We start from the raw sequence: 23,577 nt of genomic DNA, 5'->3' as shown, positions 1-23,577 counted from the left end.
AGTGTTCCATAGAGCTCCAAGATCAGGAGGTAGCAACTTGTTCCAATTGATTCTCCTGCTCCATGTATCTTGGTGTTTACAGCAGTTTACAGCAAGGGATTTGATAGATAACAGTTCGAGTGGATCATAAAATTTTGCCATGGTGTGCAACAGCTTTCTCCTACTGATTGGTCCTTTAGGTAATGGTTTAGTGATTTACTCTGGATTGATGTAAAAATTATCCTTTTCTGTATTCCAATATCCGCCTTTGTCTGTAGGCAGCCCTGGTTTCCCATTTTCACACCAGGCAAATGCTGGGGCTGTACCTTAATTAAGCTTATGACTGCTTCCTTCCCACTCCTAGCCCTTTTCTTTCCAATCATCACCATAAGATCTATGTGCGTTGGTGTGGCGTAAAGCAAACTGTAAAATTGACGATACAGTCACATGCCATGCTGTACCATTACTTTTACTGGGATGACCAGAGAGTCATTTTATCAAATTGGTAGTTATCTCTAATTCAATTGCTCATCAGCATATAACTGTCTTTACTGCAAACGTTTTGCTTTAGCCTGAGGAGTTACGACGAAGGTATTATTTACATTATGATAAGGAAGTTCCATATTTGTTTTTGAATAGCTACCTTTTTTCTTTTTCTTTTTTTTTTAACTCAGGAAGTTCTTACAACCCAAGCTGAATATTAACAGTTGAGAAACTTCAGTAGATTTATTGATTTTTAACTAGCTTTTGGTGATGTAATTTTCCTGATGTTTAAATTGGGGTTGACAACTGAAATTCTTTTGAATGTAGAAAGAAATGTTTCTCTGTTGATAAATACATCTTTCTAAAATATTATCAAAGTAAAAGTTTACTTGAAAGTAATTTCTCAAAATCTCTTTTCATGAACATCTGCATTCTAAAGTCCTCATTCAGTCCATCCATACCCCTTCCTGATCTTCCTTACTTTCGTGTACTCTCTGCCAAGCTTATCTGCCCACAGGTCCTGACCTTGTGTAAACATTGCATCTACTTAATAAAATTCAGGGAACTCAGTCGTCAATTGGAAGCCATATTTTTTTGTCATTGCATGTGCTTTTCTGTGTCATCCTTTTAACATGTTTTCTGTAAATACAAGGCCACCTTGTTGCAGTTTATTTCATTTTAGGGTTATTGTTGATCTTAAATAGAGCAGTGGTACTTCTGTGTTGTATGTATCACATATGCAGATCTGCTTTCTGAAAATGTATATTATTTAAACTTATCTTGAAGGAGACCTGTCCAATTGTTACAGGAATGGCAAGATACTTGCAGTTTGGTGGAGAACCTCAAATGTGTTTTGAGTGTGGCCACATTTCCAGTTCGTCCAGATTCTCTATCACAAAAGAAGGATCAGCTTGTATATGAGGGTGAATGTGTCATTTGCTACAGTGTGCAATTGGAAGGAGAGTTACCAAGTGAAGTTTGTAAAAATGTACGCTGTGGCAGTCCATTCCATGCAAGCTGCTTATTGGAGGTATTTTACTAGTATTAATTGAGTATTTTCAATTCTTCCTTGCAAATCAACTTTTTATCCTTCTTTACTTGAAACTTATAAATGCCCTGCTGATATCTTCAACATACAGTCTTATATAATGTAGCAGAGAGGGAAAAAGAGTCTCTATATTGTAATGGCCATTCACCTTACCTTAGTTCGTCATTAATACCAATATAAATGGTCCATTAATGGACATTATAAATTTTCCAGCTAACTCATTCCTGGTTGCCAGCGTTTCGCCCCAGTGTGCTAAGTTGGGCTCATCAGTTGGTAAATAGCACACCCACCAAGACGCATGGCTAGTGCATACCGTGGAGGCCACTGCGTAGGCTATTTGCAGCCGTCGGCAGTGCCAGTGCTCTATGAGAGACTTTCTCTAATTACCTGGATTCATTATTCTCCTCCATCTGTGGAACCTTCGGCCTTTCCCGGTGACTACTATATTGAATGGAAATCTCCAATGTGACCTTGCTTGCAGTCATCCAGATAGTCTGGCAGTGTGATTAAAATCATGTGCCCTGAACTATTTTAGACCTATTATGTGTGTGTTTGCGTGCTAGAACTAAACTGAAAATTCATGTTCTGCCTAACGTTCTACTATTTTCAGTTTATCAATGAAGTACTATGACATTCTCCTCTCTTATTGGCCTGGGCTGATGCAATCATATGCCTAATTGGGCCGCTCTTTGATCCACCCCTGTTGTGCCTGCCTACAAAAGCCTTGGTAAAACTGTGCATAGTGTTCACCGTTTTTGTGCCATTATAGATACTTCAGGAGAGACCGAACTTTTTGCTGGCCGGCTGTTTCTATACTCCCTGCCATGTAAGCGTATACACTAAGTGTATATCTTACTCTTTCTCTCCTGTTAATCATCATCATCATCATCATCTTCATCATTCCATGTCCGGTCAGCAATTCCAAAATGTAGCAACTCCGATGGCCTTGTTGTTTGACTCGATCAGTTCCTGTGTAGTACAGGGTTGTTCTAGTAGAGGACAGATGAGCAGATGTTTCGGATCTTGTGTTACATACTTGCACACGATTAACTGATCTCCAAATAGGGTAGGGCAGGTCATTTCATGGAGCTAGGTCTTCCTTTGCAGGGGAATCAGACGGCAGCATGCTCTTCCACCTGGTGATGCGGTTAGACTCCGATGTTCCTACCAGTGGTTGAGTCCTGGTGATGAAGCTCTTTCTCGACTTCAGTCAACAGACTACAGCCTGGTGATCATGCAGTGGATGGCGAGAATCATTAGTCTGCTTCGTCCTCTCTGCATCATCAGCAACAGCCCTTCTGATAGTGGGGAGAGCTATTCCAACAATCGGGTATTGTCAACTGGAATTGGCTACAGACATCCCGACAAGATTCCTGCGGTCTCGTTGATTGCATTGTCAACCTGTTTGGTGTGAGTGAATGCACTCCACACAGGTGAAGCTTACTCTGCAGCAGACACGCACAAATCAAGAGCAGAGGTTCTCAGGACGCGAGGGCTTGCTCCCCAGGTGGTGGCTGTGAGCTTTCTCAAAATATTGTTCCGTGAACTAACTTTCAGCCTGGTGTTGTGGCAATGTTTCTTGAAGGACACTGTTCGGTCAAGAGTAAAACCTAGATACACAGGTGTTGGACAATGTTCATGTCATTTGCCTTGCCATGTAATGTCCAGTTCCCACCAAACTTCTCTATTCCTTAAGTGAAATGCGCACACCTGAGTCTTGTTGGGATTTGGCTTTAGATGATTGCCTTCATAGTCAGAGCCAAGAGTATCTAGTGCAGAAGTCAACTTTCCCTCCACCTTTTCAAATGTCTTTCCTTGGGCAGCCACTGCAGTATCGTCAGCATAGATGAAAAGCCTGGTATGTTCCGTTATGGGATGATCATTCGTGTAAATATTAAAGAACACAGGGGCTAGCACACAGCCTTGAGGTAAACCGTTCTTTTGTATGCGCCATCTGCTCTTCTTACCATGGAGAGAGACTTGCAGGAGAATGCCAATAAGAGATGAGCTGGTAAATTTTCCTCAGCAACTTTCTGTGGTTGATGTCATAAGCAGCTATTAAGTCAACAAAGGTGACTTCTGTTACCTTACGCTGTTAATACTGAAGGTAGTGATTTATAGATATTTTCTAACTGTTGGGTTCGATTCACTGTCACTAACCATACTGTTTAGGGACCCTACTTGCTGATATGGTGTCTTACATTTACTGTTAATCTTGCACATTGGCACTGTATAGTTGTTTTTTTCTTGACTTGCGAGATTTATGTATTACCACTGCCATATTGTGAAAATCACTAGTATTATATTTGCTGGTATAAGTAAAGCATATTTTCCTTTTTGGTAGGATTAAATCTGTTTTCTGAATAATGCATTTAATAACTTAATTGGTATGAAATAATAAACACAGCATTTTATTAATACGGTCTTTTTTCGTCCATTTCTTCTTATGTGTAGAATGCAACTAGAGTGTATAAGAAGCAAGAAAAATCTGCAAGAACTCCTTCAACAAGGAAAACAATTTTACCTCCTCTATAAAGATCAAGTTCAGTTCAAATGGAAGGAAAGTTCATTATCAACCTAACCTTGTCTTGTCACGAATTTGTTACAGTTTGCAGACTTAGCCTTTGTGTATTCTTATTGACTTACAGCATAAGTACATGTAATATATTTGCTTGTGTGTAATATTATAGCACAGTTTCACTTCAGTCCAACAAGTAATAGCAGATTTCAAGAAGGGAACTGAATAATTTACACCAGGCAAACACTGAAGAATACGGTTATAGAAATGTGTGTATCAGAATGAAAGCAGAAATATATAACATTAAATTGACTGACGGTGAGAAAGTTTATTTCCTTAATTCCTCTCTGAGCTTGGAAACCGACTTAATTATGAATATCTTGATTGATCATTTACTTAGGTAAAGGAACCTTCATTATTGATATATTGACGTTAGCTTGTTGATGGTTATGTCTCATGATTTCAATACGTAACAGCTCAAGTTGGCAGCAGTGATGAGCCGTTAAAAATAAAAGAGTTTAGGGTTGTGTTATTTGCTTTCTGGTGTATAGCCTTACATGCCTTAGCATGCAAGGTAGGCCTTAATACTTTACTGCGAGCACCGAAAATTTGAACCGCAGTAGACTTTTGGGGTGATTCATCTTGATGAGATGTGCTCGGAGTGTTTCTATTCTCACTCAAACTGGATCAGTTTCTTATCTATATTAGATATGATAATTATCTTCCTTTAAGGGAACCAGGTAGTGTGGAATGACCAAAAATAGAATTGTTTTAAGGTTCAAAAAATTCTCTTATTTCCCGATTACACCAATATATAACACATAGGTATAGAAAACATAATTGAGGTCTTTATTGATAATTGAATGTAACCATGCATACGTCAATTACATGAAATGACACACCCTCTTTTTGTATTACATGTTATGTTATAAATCTCATTTTTGGTCCGTATTGAAAATTTACAGTTCAAAAATGATAAAGGCGTTCTTTCACCTATTCAGTACTTTAATTTCCACTTATAATGGTTGAACCGTGTGTTTGGTCTCCTCCCGCCTTAAAGGACTTGATACCTGTGCAGTGCTCCTAGTGAGCTCATTGAAATTTACTACTATTAATTGTGCGTATTTCTGTATGTCCTAGGCATTGATATTATGTAATAAATGTGTCTCTCCCTGTTCCTCACTTATGGCTCCATGGGCAAGGAATTTCATTCCGTTCTGGAGCGCCCCTCTGCGCTCTTTTGTCGTATCTGTCATGCCCTGCCGGCGACCGCTTATCCCCTCCCAGCTTCTCCGAGAGAGGGGGCGTGCTGACGTTGGTAGTGAGTCCTTCCCCCTCTCACTTACCTGCTGCTCTTGGAGTAGAGCACTACTCTTTCGTTGAACCAAGGACCGTAAGGGGGGCATGGGAGGTAAGATCTACTGGCTTGCTATGTGTTGGTAGGATGATGGGAGGAACTTGAAACTAGGAACTTGTAACGCCATGCATCTGGTTGTAATTTGATAAGGGACGGCTTAAAATGTTGTATGTTTCTTGTATCATGAGGAAAAAGCTCACGAAAATGAGAGAAAGGTGCCAGAATGTTCTGGACGTGTAGTTTAGGAAGTATGCGTGTCATTGTGCCCGAAAGAGCTATTCATTGTGTCTTCACTGTTAGAACATTTTTCTTTACCTTGTAACTGGTGAGCTGTATACGTTGCAGCGCTGTAGTGATAAGTCAGACATTTATTTTGTACCAAGGCGCGCATGTTACGTTATGTTAGACCATTTATAGAAGGAGAAGAATTCCTCATGTTTTACGAGGATGAGAAATGGAAACGGGTCAAAACCCTCCTTTAGTTATGTTGATTTCTAAGCGCTTCCGAATTTGTTTGTTTTCCATTGTCTGTGAATAAATGTTGTCAAGCTGTTTGGAATTGGGTCTTGACATTAAACCTCTGGGTTGGACCTTACATTTATATCCAGATCCCTGGACCGCTCTCCTTTGGGTCGTCCTGCCGGTTGAATTACGGCACAATGGTTACATAAACAGACTATCAGTTAAATGGGACATGTTTCGCCCTCAATTTAGGGCATCTTCAGTCTAAAAACAATGTTCAACAGTACACCTTATTTTTTTAAATTTCATTAGGGCCATCTATGGACCACGGTGCTTGTGTTTTAGCTGTTTCTTGATGTCATCATCGTTGTTTGCCACAATTGGTGTTCTTAGCGGTTTGGCAGCGGTTTTCTTGTTGGTACCTCAAGCTTTTCTGATGGCCCAGTAGTCCTTCATTTTCCAGCTAAATTCAATCTTACGTTCCTCAGACCATTTCCTGGTCTCGTCTTTTGGTCTGTGGGTAACTTCTGTGAGGGATGTTACAAAGGATTTAGTTTTAAGAGTTGTGTGATAGTTACTCCGATCAGCTATGTCATTTTGATTTATATGGAGTTCCGAAAGGTCCTTCTCCACTTGCTTCATCCACACGAATCCAGTAGCTTTGCCCTTGTTAGCAGCCTTGAAGATTCTATGGGATAACCTATTTGAGTCAATTCTGGATAGGTGTCCGTAAAAAGCCAGTCGCCTTCTTCTGATGGCATCTATGAGATTTTCTTGGTGTTTATATAGTTCACGATTTGGTTGATACCATCGGTTTCCATCAGGTAAAATTCTTGGTCCCATTATCCGTCTCGGAACTTTCTTTCTTGTACCTCGAGGGCTCTTACTGCATTGTAGTGTCTTAGTTTGATATTCATCAACAGATTTTTTGAAGCATATAGTTTTCTATAGGCATGGTAAGCCTTATCTAGTTTGAATTTCCTGTGTTCAAGAGCCATTGTTTCGCTGAGGTCCCTGAGAACCATTCCCCAAGGTACTTTACACTTTTGACTCTCTTGATGTAGATATTATCACTGACTCTCATTATTCCAGGGACATCTTTGATGTTAGTAACAGCTACTAAAATTCAGTACATAAAAATGTGAAAAATGATACATTATACAAACATGTTAATGGAAACACTGTCAATGTTTAAACCATAAACTATTTTGTCAGAGACTACAACTTATTCCGTTAAAATTTTAAAATTAAAATGGTTCATTTAAAATTGTTAGTGGAATACCAAACTGACAATGACATAATGCCAACGACGTGAGGGCGTGAAACACAAGCACAAAAATGAATGTCATAAATACAACATGTTCAAGGCCGCTGATGAAATCGTGAGCATAAGGTGAAATTGAAGCATTAGTAGAATTATTGCAGAAGGGGCCCTTAGCACCAGTAGGCAATATTATTGCCTGAGACCTTGTCAGGAAATGTCAGTAGATACTGGAAAATGTTCGCTGTAAGAGAAGGAAAGGAAGGATTAAGAAGTTGAATGCAAGGAGAGAATTCTGTTTATGTTGTTAGGAACAGATGAGGACTTACATGTTTGTTGAAAGCTGTCATTTGCTATGTACTGTTGCGTTGGTAGCCACCCTTCTGTTAGCTCTGAGTCTCGTATTATAACTGTGCTGCAGAGGCGGTAGTGAACTCGGAGGGGAAGGAATGGGGCAGCATGGAAGGGAGGAGAGGATGGGTGGAGTCAACTGTGTTGAGGCTGACAAAGGGGCAGAGTTATCTGTTTTGCTGGAAGTAGGCCTAATATCCAAGTCCCATTTAACTGATAGTCTGTTTATGTAACCACTATAAGTGGAAATTAAAGTATTGAATAGGTGGATTAAAGAACACCTTTATTATTTTTGAACTCTTTTTGTATTCCGGGAATATTTCTTGTTCTACTTCATGTAACTGAAAGCGGGAAAGTTTGTTAACTTGGGAGATTCTTCTGTTTGTCACGTTGACTAACCTGTGTATGCATTTACGATTTTCATTTGTTTTCCCGCCTCTCGGTGTGCTTTTGTTTATAGTGAAGTTGTCGACTGTGTTCTCCAGGGAGTAAAGAATACAGGAAGCTGCCCGCTACACTACTCCATTGAAGCCAACGGTTACCAAAACATGGCAGTTCTTATGTTGTGGATATATACAAACTAAGACATTTCTCGGGAGTAGGGAAACTTCAATTCGCTCAATTAAGTAGAATAGTTTCAAAATAACACGGGGATTAACTGTAACAAAATTTTCTGGCAAACAGACATATTAATGCTTGTTTTTTTTACTAAGCTCTAAGAAAGAGTTTCTCATGACCTGCAGCCTTAAATCTACCCTCTCGCTAGTTGACTATCGGTACTATAAACCCAGTATATTAAAAACAGTAGATGCAAATCTTCACCAGATATCAGTAAAGATTAGGGGTAGGCTATTAATAACAGCATACCGCAATCTGAATGCTTTAGCGGAATGCGCAATAAATCACCAAACTGGGCTTAGCAACATTGCTTGCTACATGTATTGGAGTGGTGGTGGTGGTGATTATTGTTTTAATAGAAAGTAAAACCATCAAGTAAACCATCCTCTGACACAAATGGAAACAATGAAGGACTCAGCTAAGGACCCCTTGGACACCAACCCACACTCCGCAGTTAAGAAACCCTTAGGCCCTTAATCGCCTCTTACAACATGTGGTGGTGATTATTGTTTTAAGAGGAAATACAACCAGGTAACCTCCTCTGTTAACACTAATCAGAGAGAAATGAAGATATCGGCCAAAGAAAGACAAGGGCCATGAAGGCCTCGAATCCTCTTATAGCTTCACAATTAAGTATTTATTTTCCACCTAGTCGATAGGTGGAAAATAAATACTTAATTGTGAATCTATTGAAGTGCGATACGGACCATGAAGCTGATTTTATGTAATCCTCTTATAGCCTCGGAGTCGGAAAAGAACAAGAGTTGTCCATCAGAGGTCGGACATGATAGATTAAAATTAGCCTGGCAAAAGTAAGTGGAAGGAATGCCAGGACTCAGCTAAGGGCCCTGTGGTTGCCAACCCATGCTCCCAAACTGAGAGCTTCTGGGGCCCCTTTCAGTCGCCTCTTACGAAAAGCAGGGGATACTGTGGGTGTTGTCTTACTATCCCCACCTCCCCAGGGACTTTTACGGCAGGCAGGGGATACTGTGAGCCTTATTCTACCGTACAGGAAGTACAACTGGGCAATGATCCTCTATTAACACTAATTAGGAGTAAAAATGGAAGGGATCCAACAATTTGAAAAATGAAGGTATCGGCCAAAGGAAGACAAGGGCCACGAAGGGCGTGAAAATGAAAAACTCCCTAGGCCTCGAGTGCTCTAATTCTGTAGGTAAGAAGGGAACGCTTCAAAAATAGTAGGTAGTGCATTCACCTTCAAAACAAATTTCCTCATGGACCGTTCAAACAATTCCGGTTTGAAATGTGCTGAACATATTCTGGTGTAAGGAGAAGGTATCCAATTTTCCCTTTTAATGGCCTTAATCCACTCTGCTCTCCTTTCTTCATGAACAGGAAACCTCAGGAAAAATTGACAATAAACAACAAGTCTAACCTAAAAATTCTTACAAAAAGTGGACGGTGCTTCTGAGACTTTGAAATACAATGAAGGTAGTATAATGTACTGTACTACATATTAGAAAGCCATACTTAGAATCTTACGTGTGAAATGTTATTCCAGGAATATTTTTGGATTTCCGATTCTTGCAACCGTAGGCACAACACAACATTGTAAGAGCTACAACAACTAAATATTAGTATCTCTTTTACATTTTAGCGTGTTGTACAGTGCTTGCATCTGAAAATTCCTGCAATTACAATTACAATTCCCGCCGTGATAGATTTGACTACCAAAAAAAGAGCATGCGTTCTCGCACCTATTTACGACCACTCCCCCTATGTAGACCACTGTCACTGGGCTTCACTCTCAGAGCTCCAAGGCATCTCCCTGTATTCTTTACTCCCTGGCGTTCTCTCGGTGTTATTTCGTTATAAGTTAGTGATGTTCAATAAACTCGTTTTGTTAACAATGGGGCACTCCAAAAGAGTGTATGGTAAACGTAGATTCTGTGGCAATCACTACAAACGACTTTCGAAGAAACCTGAAACTGAAAGATGTGTAGCTTCCCAGCAGTGTGAAACTAACCTAGTTACTCTCACTACGTCAAGAAGTGGCGCGACTCAATTCATTTCGAGTGCTTCAAAGAGAAAGCTTGTAATGCTAGAGGATTTCCATGGTATTTTGTTCTCCTGCACTAAGGCAAATGCCGGGACAGTTCCTTTATAGGCTAGGACCGCCAACCCTCTTATCTCCGCTACAAATGTCCTGGCCTGAGAGATGGCGTCATGGCGTCACCGTCTAGGAGGCCTGCCTTTCCCTTAAGGGGGAAATGAAAACATTGTTTCCAACTATCAGCTGTCGTGGGAATGGTTTTCAGTGATTTTCCATTCTTGTGCACTAACGCAAAGGCTGAGACACTTCCTTTATAGGCCACCTCACCTTCTTTGTAAATCACATCACCAACACAAATCTCCTTCACCTAAGAGATGGTGTACCCATATAGGAGGCACACTGTACTCTGTCCAGGTATGGAATGAAAACTTTTACCCAGCCCCCTCATATTGAAAATTAAGAGAGTTCACAATAGTCTCCGCACCTCCACACCTCATGGACAGCAAAAATATGAAGTTCAGGTGCTGGCATGGGAAACTCCAGAATTCACTCGGAGAATTATGCCAGCTTAACCTCACCCCTCTCAGGCTGTTGGAATGCCACTCAGTGTAATGTCGTACCGCTGGGTTTAAATAACACAGTTCGACATAGGAAAAGGGGAGGGAAGTAGAGAAACATTTTCACTGATCCAATCATCACTTGTTGGAACATACAGGATCACTCTGGGCATGGTGATTTTCAAGGTGATAAATGACATCACAACCAAGACCATGTGAAGAGTGAAGTAGGTAGATGGCTTGTGGTTTCTTCATTGACCAGTTTTTTAATGTGTAGAGCCAGTGTGTGAATAATTCTCAAGGTACATTTCAAATTATCATTTGATAAGTGGCTTCTCTGCTTTGGTTTGCATGTGTTCAAAATTGAAGATAGTTGCTCACATATATGTATGTAGAGCCAAACATGATCAACATTCTTAAAGCACAATGAAGATGAGGACATCTGTTTTTGTGGAAAATATTTGTACATAGTTTTTCCATATTTTGCCATATTTAACATGGAACTGTTCCCAGTCAGCATGACACTGCAATCGAAAGGTCTTCCACAGTTAGTTACTTCCCTCATCAACTTTTCCAGCCTTCCCATCAACTGCTCAGTTTCTTGCTCTGTTTTGTTTCCCTCGCATTGCTCTGTTTTGTTTCTCTCATGCCATAAAGGTGCTCTAATATCCACAAGTTAGCAAGCTAATTGAATCTGGTTTGCTGACAACAGTGAAATGTTTCTTGGTTCCATTTTCATATAATACTAATACAGTCAGAATTAGCTACACATTAGAACAAAGATATTTTTTTTCATGACATATCATGGTTCATGGTGTGGGTTACTGTAGTCATGTCCTAGTTTGTGAACCATGGGCAACGGCTGAGTGGCCTAGTAATGGTTCCTGAGAGTCGGGATATCAGTTGCTATGGAATGGGAGTGGGCATCTCGGACATATTCTGAGTCATGGCCCTCCTTGTGCTCAGGCGGCTAGGACTATACAATCCACCAGTGGTCCATAACCCATTAGAGGAGACATCCTCACTTGGACTATGTGTAAGTAGGGTAGCATCCTGCTTCATGAATTTACCAAGCTCAGAACATTTTAAGCAAGCCTCGGACCTATGGGAGTAACAGACTCCCACTCCCATTTGACAGGCAAGGGTCACCTTAAACAACTTGGCGAACTATCAATATTAATGGGGTTATGGAAGAAAGAAAGTAGAACTGGCTGAGTCAGCTAAAAGGATGCATTTCAGTGTGCTAGGAGTAAGTGCTATTCAGGCAATGGGAGATAACGAGGAAGAGATAGGAGATTATAAAGTGTACTTGATGGGTGTTAGAAAGGGAAGGGCAGAGTCTGGGGTAGGGCTGTTTATTAGGAATACCATTGCATGCAACATAGTTTCTGTTAGGCACGTAAATGAGCGAATGATGTGGGTAGATTTGTCCGTTGGAGGAATTAGGACAAGATTTGTCTCAGTGTATTCACCATGTGAGCGTGCTGATGAGGATGAAGTTGACAAGTTTTATGAAGTATTGAGTGACATCGTGGTCAGGGTCAACAGCAAGGATAGAATAGTGCTAATGGGCGATTTCAAGAGTTGGAAATAGAACTGAAGGATATGAAAGGGTGATTGGTAAATGTGGGGAAGATATGGAAGCTAATGGGAATGGGAAGTGCTTGCTGGACTTCTGTGCTAGTATGGGTTTAGCAGACATTCTTCAAGCATAAGGCTATTCACTGCTACACATGGGAAGCTAGGGGTACCAGATCCATAATAGACTATATCTTGGCTGGCTAGTGGCTTTATATCGCTCCGACACAGATAAGTCTTATAGCGACGATGGGATAAGAAAGGCCTAGGAGTTGGAAGGAAGCGGCCGTGGTCTTAATTAAGGTACAGCCCCAGCATTTGCCTGGTGTGAAAATGGGAAACCACGGAAAACCATCTTCAGGGCTGCCGACAGTGGGATTCGAACCCACTATCTCCCGGATGCAAGCTCACAGCCGTGCGCCTCTAACCGCATGGCCAACTCGCCCGGTAGACTGTATCTTAACCGACTTCGAATTCAGGAAATCTGTTAGGAATTCACGAGTTTTCTGGGGATTTTTCAATGATACAGACCACTATCTGATCTGCAGTGAACTAAATATCTCTAGGCCTAGGGTAGTGAAAGTGAAATCTCTCTGCAAATGAATAAGAGTAGAAAATTTCCAGGACAAGGAAATTAGACAGAAGTACATGGATATGATTAGTGAGATTTTTGAAAGTAGACAGTAAGCAGGTTCAGGATATAGAAAGTAAATAGGTGGCATACAGGGATGCTGTAGTAGAAACAGCAAGGGAATGCCTAGGAACAACTCTGTGTAAAGATGAGAAAAGGCGAACATCTTGGTGGAATGATGAAGTGAAAGCAGCTTGTAAATGTAAAAAGAAGGCTTATCAGAAATGGCTCCAAACAAGGGCCGAGGCAGACAGGGATTTGTACGTAGATGAAAGAAACAGAGCGAAATAAATAGTTGTTGAATCCAAATATAAGTCATGGGAAGACTTTGGTAAAAACTTGGAAAGGCTAGGTCAAGCAGCAGGGAAACCTCTCTGGACAGTAATAAAGAATCTTAGGAAGGGAGGGAAAAAGGAAATGGACAGTGTTTTGAGTAATTCAGGTGAACTCGTAATAGATCCCAGGGAATCACCGGAGAGGTGGAGAGAATATTTTGAACATCTTCTCAACATAAAAGGAAATCTTTCTGGTGGTATTGCGAACAGCCAAGCTCATGGGGAGGAGGAAAATGATGTTGGTGATATTATGCTTGAGGAAGTGGAAAGGATGGTAAAGAAACTCCACTGTCATAAAGCAGAAGGAATAGATGAAATTAGACCTGAAATGGTGAAGTATAATGGGAAGGCAGGGATGAAATGGTTTCACAGAGTAGTAAGATTAGAATGGAGAGTTGGTAAGGTACCTTCAGATTGGACAAAAGCAGTAATTGCACCTGTCTATAAACAAGGGAACAGGAAGGATTGCAACAACTAATGAGGTATCTAATTGATTAGTGTACCAGACAAAGTATTCACTGGCATCTTGGAAGGGAGGGTACGATCAGTCGTTGAGAGGAAGTTTGATGAAAACCAGTGTCGTTTCAGACCACAGAGGGGCTGTCATGAACAGATTTTCAGTATGCGTCACCGAGCTCGATAGCTGCAGTCGCTTAATTGCGGCCAGTATCCAGTATTCGGGAGATAGTAGGTTCGAACCCCACTATCGGCAGCCCTGAAAATGGTTTTCTGTGGTTTCCCATTTTCACACCAGGCAAATGCTGGGGCTGTACCTTAATTAAGGCCACGGCCGATTCCTTCCCACTCCTAGCCCTATCCTGTCCCATCGTCGCCATAAGACCTATCTGAGTCGGTGCGACGTAAAGCAACTAGCAAAGAAAAAAAATTTCAGTATGCGTCAAGTAATTGAAAAATGCTACAAGAGGAATAGGCAGTTGTGTTCATGTTTCGTAGATCTAGAGAAAGCATATGACAGGGTACCGAGGGAAAAGATGTTCACCATACTTGAGGACTATGGAATTAAATGTAGATTATTAAAATCAATCAAAGGCATTTATGTTGACAATTGGGCTTCAGTGAGAATTGATGGTAGAATGAGTTCTTGGTTCAGGGTACTTACAGGTGTTAGACAAGGCTGTAATCTTTCACCTTTGCTGTTTGTAGTCTACATGGATCATCTGCTGAAAGGTATAAAATGCCAGGGAGGGATTCAGTTAGGTGGAAATGTAGTAAGCAGTCTGGCCTATGCTGACGACTTGGTCTTAATGGCAGATTGTGCTGAAAGCCTGCAGTCTAATATCTTGGAACTTGAAAATAAGTGCAATGAGTATGGTATGAAAATTACCCTCTCGAAGACTAAATTGATGTCAGTAGGTAAGAAATTCAACGGAATTGAATGTCAGATTTGTGATACAGAGCTAGAACAGGTCGATAATTTCAAGTATTTAGGTTGTGTGTTCCCCCAGGATGGTAATATAGTAAGTGAGATTGAATCAAGGTGTCGTAAAGCTAATGCAGTGAGCTCGCCGTTGCAATCAACAGTATTCTGTAAGAAGGAAGTCAGCTCCCAGATGAAACTATCTTTACATCGGTCTGTTTTCAGACCAACTTTGCTTTACGGGAGCGAAAGCTGGGTGGACTCAGGATATCTTATTCATAAGTTAGAAGTAACAGACATGAAAGTAGTGAGAATGATTACTGGTACAAACAAGTGGGAACAATGGCAGGAGGGTACTCATAATGAGGATATAAAGGCTAATTTAGGAATGAACTCCATGGATAAAGCTGTACGCATAAACCAGCTTCGGTGAGGGGTTCATGTGAGGCGAATGGAGGAGAATAGGTTACCCAGGAGAATAATGGACTCTGTTATGGAGGGTAAGGGAAGTAGAGGGAGACGATGATGGTTAGACTCAATTTCTGACAATTTAAAGATAAGAGGTATAGAACTAAATGAGGCCACAGCACTAGTTGCAAATAAAGGATTGTGGCGACGTTTAGTAAATTCACAGAGGCTTGCAGACCGAATGCTGCAAGGCATAACATTAGCCTATATAATGATAATGTATGTATGTATGTATGTATGTATGTATGTATTTATGTATGTATGTATGTATGTATGTATGTATGTATGTATGTATGTCAGAATGAATTTGGGCAAATACTGCAGACGGTTTTGAAGGAAATATCCTAATGTTACTGCTAAAGATAGGAAATTTTTACAGCATAGTGTTCTGTCTTGAAAATTCTCCTTAAATACTTAAAAGACAGTTGGAAGTTTTCTAGAACAAGTGTATGGAGAACACCAACAAATAAGCTTGTACAAAATAAATATATTTCATGAATTGAAAGGTGTTCATTTCCAAACAGTAATTGAAATTTTATCATTAGTTTTCTTATCTTTTCATTGCCTAAAGCTCATGGGAGATATTTCCGTAACTTCTGTCATGATGAGTATAGAGTTGCCAATTGCAAATTAATAGATGCCAAGTTCTGTTCATTGCACTTCCTGTTTTCTGAGTGCTCGAAACCATTGAATGTTGCATATTGAATTACTGTTCAAAACCATCCGGTAAGTGGTGGCCACATTGCGTAAGGAATTTTTGAAAAATAATCTACAACCTAGGCCAAGAAGGCTGTGCACAAATTCAAGTTCAGGATGCATCATCAGAAGATGTCAATTTTTAGGATGATTGTGATTCCTGTATCTCGCATTTGAAGGGTACAGAGAAAGAACGCACAGAGTCAGGGAAACCATCCCCCTGTGGGTGGGGGCGGTAGAATAACACCCACGGTATCCCTTGCCTGTTGTAAGATGCAACTAAAAGGGGCCCCAAGGGCTCTGAACTTTGGAGCGTGGGTTGGCGACCACGGGGCCCTTAGCTGAGTCCTGGCATTGCTTCCACTTACTTGTGCCAGGCTCCTCACATTCATCTATCCTATCTGACCTCCCTTGGTCAACACTTGTTCTTTTCCGACCCCGACGGTATTACGTATGGAGGCTTAGAGAGTCTTTCATTTTCACGCCCTTCGTGGCCCTTGTCTTCCTTTGGCCGATACCTTCATTTTTCGAAGTGTCGGACCCCATTCCATTTTTCCCTCTGATTAGTGTTATATAGAGGATGGTTGCCCAGTCGTACTTCCTCTTAAAACAATAATCACCACCACCATCAGGGAAATCACATTTTCAGGGAGAACATTTTTAAATTTTGAAACGTTTTTATGATTGTAGTTTTGAATATATCACAGTTTTAAACATTTCGTTGGGTGTGTGAACTTGTTGGTGATAAGCTTTTAGTAAAACACATCATTATTGGAAGTTCATACAGTACAATTTTTTTTAAAATCTACCCCTCTCCATTTACTCTGATCGTTCTTTCTCTGTATCACTTGGTATAGAGATTGTAGATCACTCAAAATACTAGCAATAATTTCTGTTATTATGTTAATGATAGCAGTTATAAACTGAGAATTGAACTACATATATATTATAATTTATATGTTAAATTTTCCTTGAATGTCCATGTTTTCTTTCTTTCTTACGACTGTTTTAGAAGAGATCTTGATTTTTGTGTCTGAAAAGGAAAAAATTTTAATATTACTTTTTATTCTCTGAGAAGTTCCGAGTGATGAAGAAGTGAAGAGTGACATAAAATTTCATACCTCTAGTAATGGCTGTCCCTTTCCTGTGGGTGGTTCTTCTCAGTTCCGACAACATGATGTGTGTCTCAAGTATTATTACAATATTATAAGTCCACCTGTTCAATACAATACAATATGATCCACTATTTCATATGGTCAAATTTTTTTTCTTACTTTTTTTTAATTTATTTTATACATAATACTTAAAAGTCAAAGGTACATGTTTCACCCTCCTTACGGGCATCATCAGCCTATATCAATCTTAAAAATAATACATATACTTATAAATTATAGGTTAAAATGTTGAAAAATGATTTCGTAAAACATTATACAATAACATCTAAAACAACGATAATGCACCAAAGTATGTTAAAAGAGAGTGAATTGACAGTTTTGAAGATTAAAACGTGATTAAACATGAAATTTTCAAAATTTTCACACGGTAAAACCAGTCAGCGTTGCTCTTATGAAGCTGCATCTCATTGTGAAGGGTTTTCATTTGTTAATCAAATTCCTCAATTTTCTCTGGATCTGCAGAGTTACTTTTGGCTTTTTCTATATTAACTTCTTGTGCCTTTAGAACATCACAGGTGCCACAGGTGTCGGAACATGGGTACCCAAAGGAAAAGTTGTAATGCGTTACAAAATGTCTCTAAATTTTTGGTATGAAATTTGAATACTAGGGTTACTTTGAAGAAACATTCCCAAAAGCTTTTTGACAGTTAAATCCTCAGGCAGGTATACCTTCTGTGTGTCACTAAGACTGTAGTGTGCTTTACGCCCTTTCAGAGATTTGAGAAAATTGTTCATTGCCTCATTAGTTGGCTGAGGTAATTTATTCCCCCTCGATTCTCATGTTTTCCCCTTTGATCCACTGGAGCTCTTCCAGTCCTTGATAATGATGTTTTAATTGTATGAAGCCAACGGCGTGTTACACCGAATATAGACAAAAAGCCTTTAAAACAAACCGGAATCTCAGCAAGTTCTTCACCTCGGGAAATTCGTACCTTGTAAATGTAGGAGAAACTGTTTAAATGGGCATTCTGTTCATCCTGCCTAGGTCGCCTTTGTTTAACTGCATTTACACTGATCAAACCTGGTAAGAAAGCGTTTTGAGAATTTCTATCTCTCAAGTGCATTAAAATCCCTAATGAGGGCATCTCGCTCACGTTCTGAAACATTTTTAAAACATTCATAACGCTTACAACCATTGCCTGTTTCATGCGTTGTGTCTCTTAACTTTTTAGATGCACTAAGATACTGCCATATTTACCTTTCTTTTTGGAAGAACCACTTATATAACTGACATTTCACTGTTCACCAACACTTGAGCCTGCACTCATCTCTGTGAACTTTTACAAAACTGTGTATAAACAGATTAATGAACACGGTCTCTAAACAATGACTTTTCAATTCACAACCTCAGAACGAGTTTCAACTGGCAAGCTATGACGCCACGTGCAGTATGCAGGGGCAGGCTAGGCAATATCCTGACTCTGTGTGTTTATTCGCTGTTTGAGGTTGACTCTTATCGATACTTCTCTGTGCACAAAATCGTTTCCAGCGCATAACACGGACTACGTTCGTTTATTCTCTGGATTGCCTGCACGTGGTTATGCCTTACATAGTGATGAATCCAATGGTACCAATAACAAAAAAATAACTTTCCTCGACTCTGATCGTTCTTTTTCTGTACCCTTCATTTGTAAATGATATGACTATTTTTTTAAAAAATTTTATTAATATCTTCGATATGTGCATACACTCTAGTTTAAGTAGTGAAAAAAAAGAACATTGATCATTGAGCCAAACAATCTGTGACTGATTTAATGGAGGATATCAAGAGAAAGTAATTTAAAAATTTTCTTTGTTACAGTGGCTACAATGTGTTCCTGGGAATATCCAAAGTTTCAGCCGTATCCATGGTACTTGTCCCAGTTGTGGGTCGGTGAGTACTCTGAGCATAAAGACAAAATGTTATGTGATTTTTTAAGAAATCTTATACTTTCATATATTTTATCTCTTCCAGGCAATTTCATGCCCCATCTCCCCATAGCAGTAGGCTTAAAATTTAATCTACATCTTGGAATTCCACAAGTTGAATGGAACTGTCTATTATTAACCAAAGAGAAGAAGGGTCTGAAGGGAAGTTGGTTTCCCTAGGCTTTACATAACATGGCCACATGTCATGATACTAATGCTAAGAATGGATACCATTGTAACAAGACCAAAAGTCCATTGAAATGTTGCATATTGAATTACTGCTCGAAACCATTGAATGTTGCATATTGAATTACTGCTCGAAACCAGCTGGTAGGTGGAGGCCACATTGCGTAAGGAATTTTTGAAACATAATCTACAACCTGGACCAAGAAGGCTGCGCACAAATTCAAGTTCGGAATGCTTCATCAGATGATGTCAATTTTTAGGATGATTGTGATTCCTGTATCTCACATTTGTAAATGATATGACTAATTTTTTTTTCATAAGGACAACAGGGTGAGCAACATAAAGTAGAACCAATCCCGCAGCCCGGCAGTGCACCCTGCACACGAGAGGTGCGTGCGTGACAGGAAGTCCGCAGGAAATACATTGTCGCGTAAGCTAACAAGCAAAGAAACAACACAAAACAGCACCAACAAATAAAAGTACTCATATATATCCCGCCAGGAGATGTTGAAACTGCTTCCCTTCATTGTTCAAGCATTTCTGGCACCTGCTTAGGAAATTGTTCATCAACCTCTGCAGTTTCCTCTGAGAAATGGCATCAATTTCTTGATGAATGTTATTTCGAAGTTCATCTAAAGTGTGTGGATCTGTTTTGTACAATTTCTCTTTCAATGCCCCCCAGAGATAAAAATTGCAGGGGGTTAAATCGGGACCCGAGGAGGCCATATGTTGTTAGTGATAACTCTAATCTCAAACACTGCATGGATTTCCTGTAGGGAGAAGTGGGCTGTATGTGCTCTCGCAGAATCTTGCTGGAAAAACGTAACACTTCTTTTCCTCTCAGTTAATTAAAAAAAAAAAAAAACGCAAAATTGTTTGCACATACCTATCATTATTCACAGTTTCCGAAAAAAATTGGGCCTATTATTCTCTTACTGCTTATAGTGCACCACACTCCTATTTTTGCATCATGCATGGGTACTTGGTGAAGCTGATTAGGCTTTTCAGTACTTCGTATATTAATATATCCACTTAGGTGCCTCCTTGGCTCAGGTGGCAGCACGCTGGCCTCTCACCGCTGGGTTCCATGGTTCATATCCCAGTCACTCCATGTGAGATTTGTGCTGTACAAAGCAGAAGCGGGACAGGTTTTTCTCTGGGTACTCTGGTTTTCCCTGTCTTATTTCATTCCAGCAACACACTCCAATATCATTTCATTTCATCTGTCATTCATTAATCATTGCCCCAGAGGAGTGCAACAGGCTTCGGCAGCCGGCACAGCTCCTATTCGCGCCTCTAGATGGGGCTTCATTCATTCCATTCCTGACTTGGTCAAATGACTGGAAACAGGCTGTGGATTTTCAAATTATGATTAATTTTTTAAATTATTTTTTCAGGTGAAACCACGATTCGTCCAAAAATAACATTAAATTTGGGTCAATTTCTTTGCCATGTATCGCATTCAAAACCAAAACCCATTCACAAAATCACATTCATAACGCAGGATCACCCTGTTTAAGTTCTTGCACTGTAGTAATTTTATACAACTTTAACTTCAGTAACTTTGTACCCATTCGAACAGAACCATAAGAAATTTCCATTTCCTGACCAAGTCGTCGAAGTGATTTTGTAGGAGATCTTTCCACAGTATTACCAATGTTACCTACAGTTTCGTGTGTGAGTACTGTACATGGTTTATTTTGTTTCTTATCAAGAAGACTTTCCGTCTTACATAATTTATTTACTAATCTATGACTCAAAGTCTGACCTGGAACTTGAACATCAGGAAACTTCTTTTGAAATAATCTCCTTACGGTCCTCGCACTTTCCGTGCGGATATGAGTCATAAATGAATACTCTTTGGGGAACAGAATACCGATACCCAACTTGAGCCACGTGAGCCATTTCACTGAGTTCATACACTGTACTAATGTCACCAACGAAACAAGTGCTACGTTTGCTAACATTCAACAAAGACTGAAACCTGGCTCGGTAGTGTGGCCTTGAATACATCCGGCACTGTATTTCATCACCGGTCGACTCACACATTCAGGAATTCCTGCGCACAGGATGGAGCGGTTCTGCTTTATTCTGCTCACCCGGTATAATTAATCAAAGCTTTCGTTTGGATGGTTATATTCTTTTTGTCAACTGTTGTATCGTCAAGGAATATTAACTGTGTTATGTTATTGTTTTATATTTTGATTAATGATTTAAAAAATTATTGGCATGAGCAATTAATATGTATTTTATCAGTCAGTGAACTAGTTTTTTTTTAAAAAAAATTTTATTTTTATTTTTTATGTACTTGTGCCTCATATTTGGTCCTTCTCTTCATTTGTCTGGCTAGACATTCACCCCCCCCACTCCCCCAGTAAACAAGGCAGTATCGATGCCCACATGGGAGGATGTGTTTTCGGTTGATCGCTTTGGTAAGTAACCTACAGTGTAAGGCTCTGTCAAATTCTATTCTAGCCAAAGGAATTAAAACATGCTCGGTTCTCTCAGAAGGACATCCAATCAAGTCCTTATCAGGAAGTGAATAAGCCTCACCAAAGAAGAGACTACTGTTGAGCATGAACAACAACAATTATTCCAGTAAGGTCTATGGTTACAGGTATTAAAAAGCCATTACTCTTTTTATATATATATAATATATATATTATATATATATAATGTCGCTAGTCACAGTTTCCGGGGGGGAAAAAAATTGATCGTATTATTCTCTTGCTGCTAATAGCGCACCACACTCCTATTTTTGCATCATGCAGGGGTACTTGGTGAAGCTGATTGGCTTTTCAGTACTTTGTGTATTAATATACCCACTTAGGTGCCTCCGTGCCTCAGGCGGCAGCACGCCGGCCTCTCACCACTGGGTTCCGCGGTTAAAATCCTGGTCACTCCATGTGAGATTTGTGCTGGACAAAGCGGAGGCAGGACAGGTTTTTTCCGGGTACTTTTGAAATATATATATGTATATACAGAGGCGGACAGAAGTATTCAAATACAACATTATCCTACTACAAGTGTACATGTTTTTAAGTGTATGATGATGAGGCTATGGACTAACGGAGCATTTTATGTCCAACCATCAAGAGAGACTTTAGTACATAAGACAATTTCAGTTAGTCTTGTTAGACTGTTGCCCTTGCAGTCGCTGAAAAGAATGTTTCCCCCAGTCCAAAACCATCTCTCTGCAGATAACACTACATAACAAAAAATTGTTTTTATATACAGTATATATATTGTACCAGGAATGCATAGGACCTGGCACATGAGTTATAAAATCTTTATTCCTGAGCGAACGGCTAAGTTGCGACGTACGAACAGTTGTGCGAAAGAATGTTCTCGCCCCTACTGCACTGCGTGAGGAAGACAGCATGAGTGGAGCAAGGTCGAGTGACATCAGCACTGCTTGTAGCTCACCTCCCCGCAGAAACGTCTCAAAATTATTTTTTAAGCTTCTCAACGACTGGACCAATAAATATGAGACTAACACCAAATTGCAGCTCACATTTTAAAAGTACAACCCTGCAAAATTGAGACTAATCCGTCCAGTGGTTTCAAAGATATGATGAGTTGAAGTTTGGGAAGTATTAACACCCCTCTGTCACCTGACTCAGAGTGTGGCTCCCAGCCGGATATAAATAGGTCGATGAACCGAGGGTATAGTCAGTGTATCTTAAACTCTACGATCATGACAAGACGTCAGTATGCTCCGTCACGCTTCGCAACAGATATAAAAGTTACACTCTAGAACTTTGAAAATGTGCGAGGACGTCACAAGTGAAGTTTCAGCCGCATTGAGGCGTGTGAAATGTTATAAAATTTTCTCCAACTAAATCGTCATTGTATAAAATTTACGAGTGTTTTAACTAAGTGAATTTACAATAGAGACTGTGCATTGAAGTGTAATTAGGAAGTCGAGCGTTTAGTTTACCAGTTGACGGTATTGCGAACTTTGTCAATTTCTCGTAATTTTGAGCTTTGTCTTTGACAGTAACAGCATAGTAGGACATTGTGTGTGATAAACTGAACTTCCAATTTATGACAATTTAATTGATTCTGAGATGTATTTCTCGTATACTAGTACGATTACGAACTGTGTGAAATACTATTCCACTAAATATTCAACAAATAACGGGACTAAATGTGACTATTTTTTCACGTATTTTCTCGAACTTTCGATTATTACCCTGAAAAACTAACAGAATGTTAAGGACTTTTTATGGCAATATTAGGTCATACGAACTCGTGTCATGCAAATTCAGTCATAAAAACTTAATCTATGAACATTAGTATTCCAGAGACTGTTATAGGAGTGATATTAATGGCATTTTTACAAGTGTTTCATGGACTGTGATGATTATTCTACAATTGAACCGAAGACAATATCAGTGACTATTATGAACCGTGACAGAGTTCAATTTTTATTCTATAAACTGCGATAATAAAACATAAAACACTACAACACAGTTATAAAACCGGAAGCTACATATGCAGCAGAAACACTCTTTTACCTGAATAAACAATCAAAGACTGACAGACTTCAGAAAATTGAAAGGAGGATTGGA

At 39.7% G+C, this 23,577-nt stretch overlaps 1 protein-coding gene across 3 annotated transcripts in view; it reads left to right on the top strand.

Annotated features, from left to right (window-relative positions):
* LOC136856869 (E3 ubiquitin-protein ligase FANCL) overlaps window positions 1-21,262 on the top strand; it is a 180,323-nt gene extending 159,061 nt beyond the window's left edge. For 2 of the 3 annotated variants that reach the window (XM_067135076.2, XM_067135073.2), the window contains 3 exons: window positions 1,271-1,492; window positions 18,711-18,782; window positions 18,864-21,262. In XM_067135076.2, coding sequence (XP_066991177.2) covers window positions 1,271-1,492; window positions 18,711-18,782; window positions 18,864-18,890 — 321 coding nt within the window. In that variant the 3' untranslated portion in view covers window positions 18,891-21,262. Of the gene's footprint in view, window positions 1-1,270; window positions 1,493-3,964; window positions 4,242-18,710; window positions 18,783-18,863 lie in introns of those variants that run through there. The other variant, XM_067135074.2, reaches the window with a different exon arrangement.
* Window positions 21,263-23,577: the final 2,315 nt, after the last annotated feature.

The sequence above is a fragment of the Anabrus simplex genome, chromosome 1 (assembly GCF_040414725.1).
Source record: "Anabrus simplex isolate iqAnaSimp1 chromosome 1, ASM4041472v1, whole genome shotgun sequence".
Lineage (NCBI taxonomy): Eukaryota > Metazoa > Arthropoda > Insecta > Orthoptera > Tettigoniidae > Anabrus > Anabrus simplex.
The sequence above is the reverse complement of the archived record's forward strand: the minus strand, read 5'-3'. Positions and strand labels throughout refer to the sequence as shown.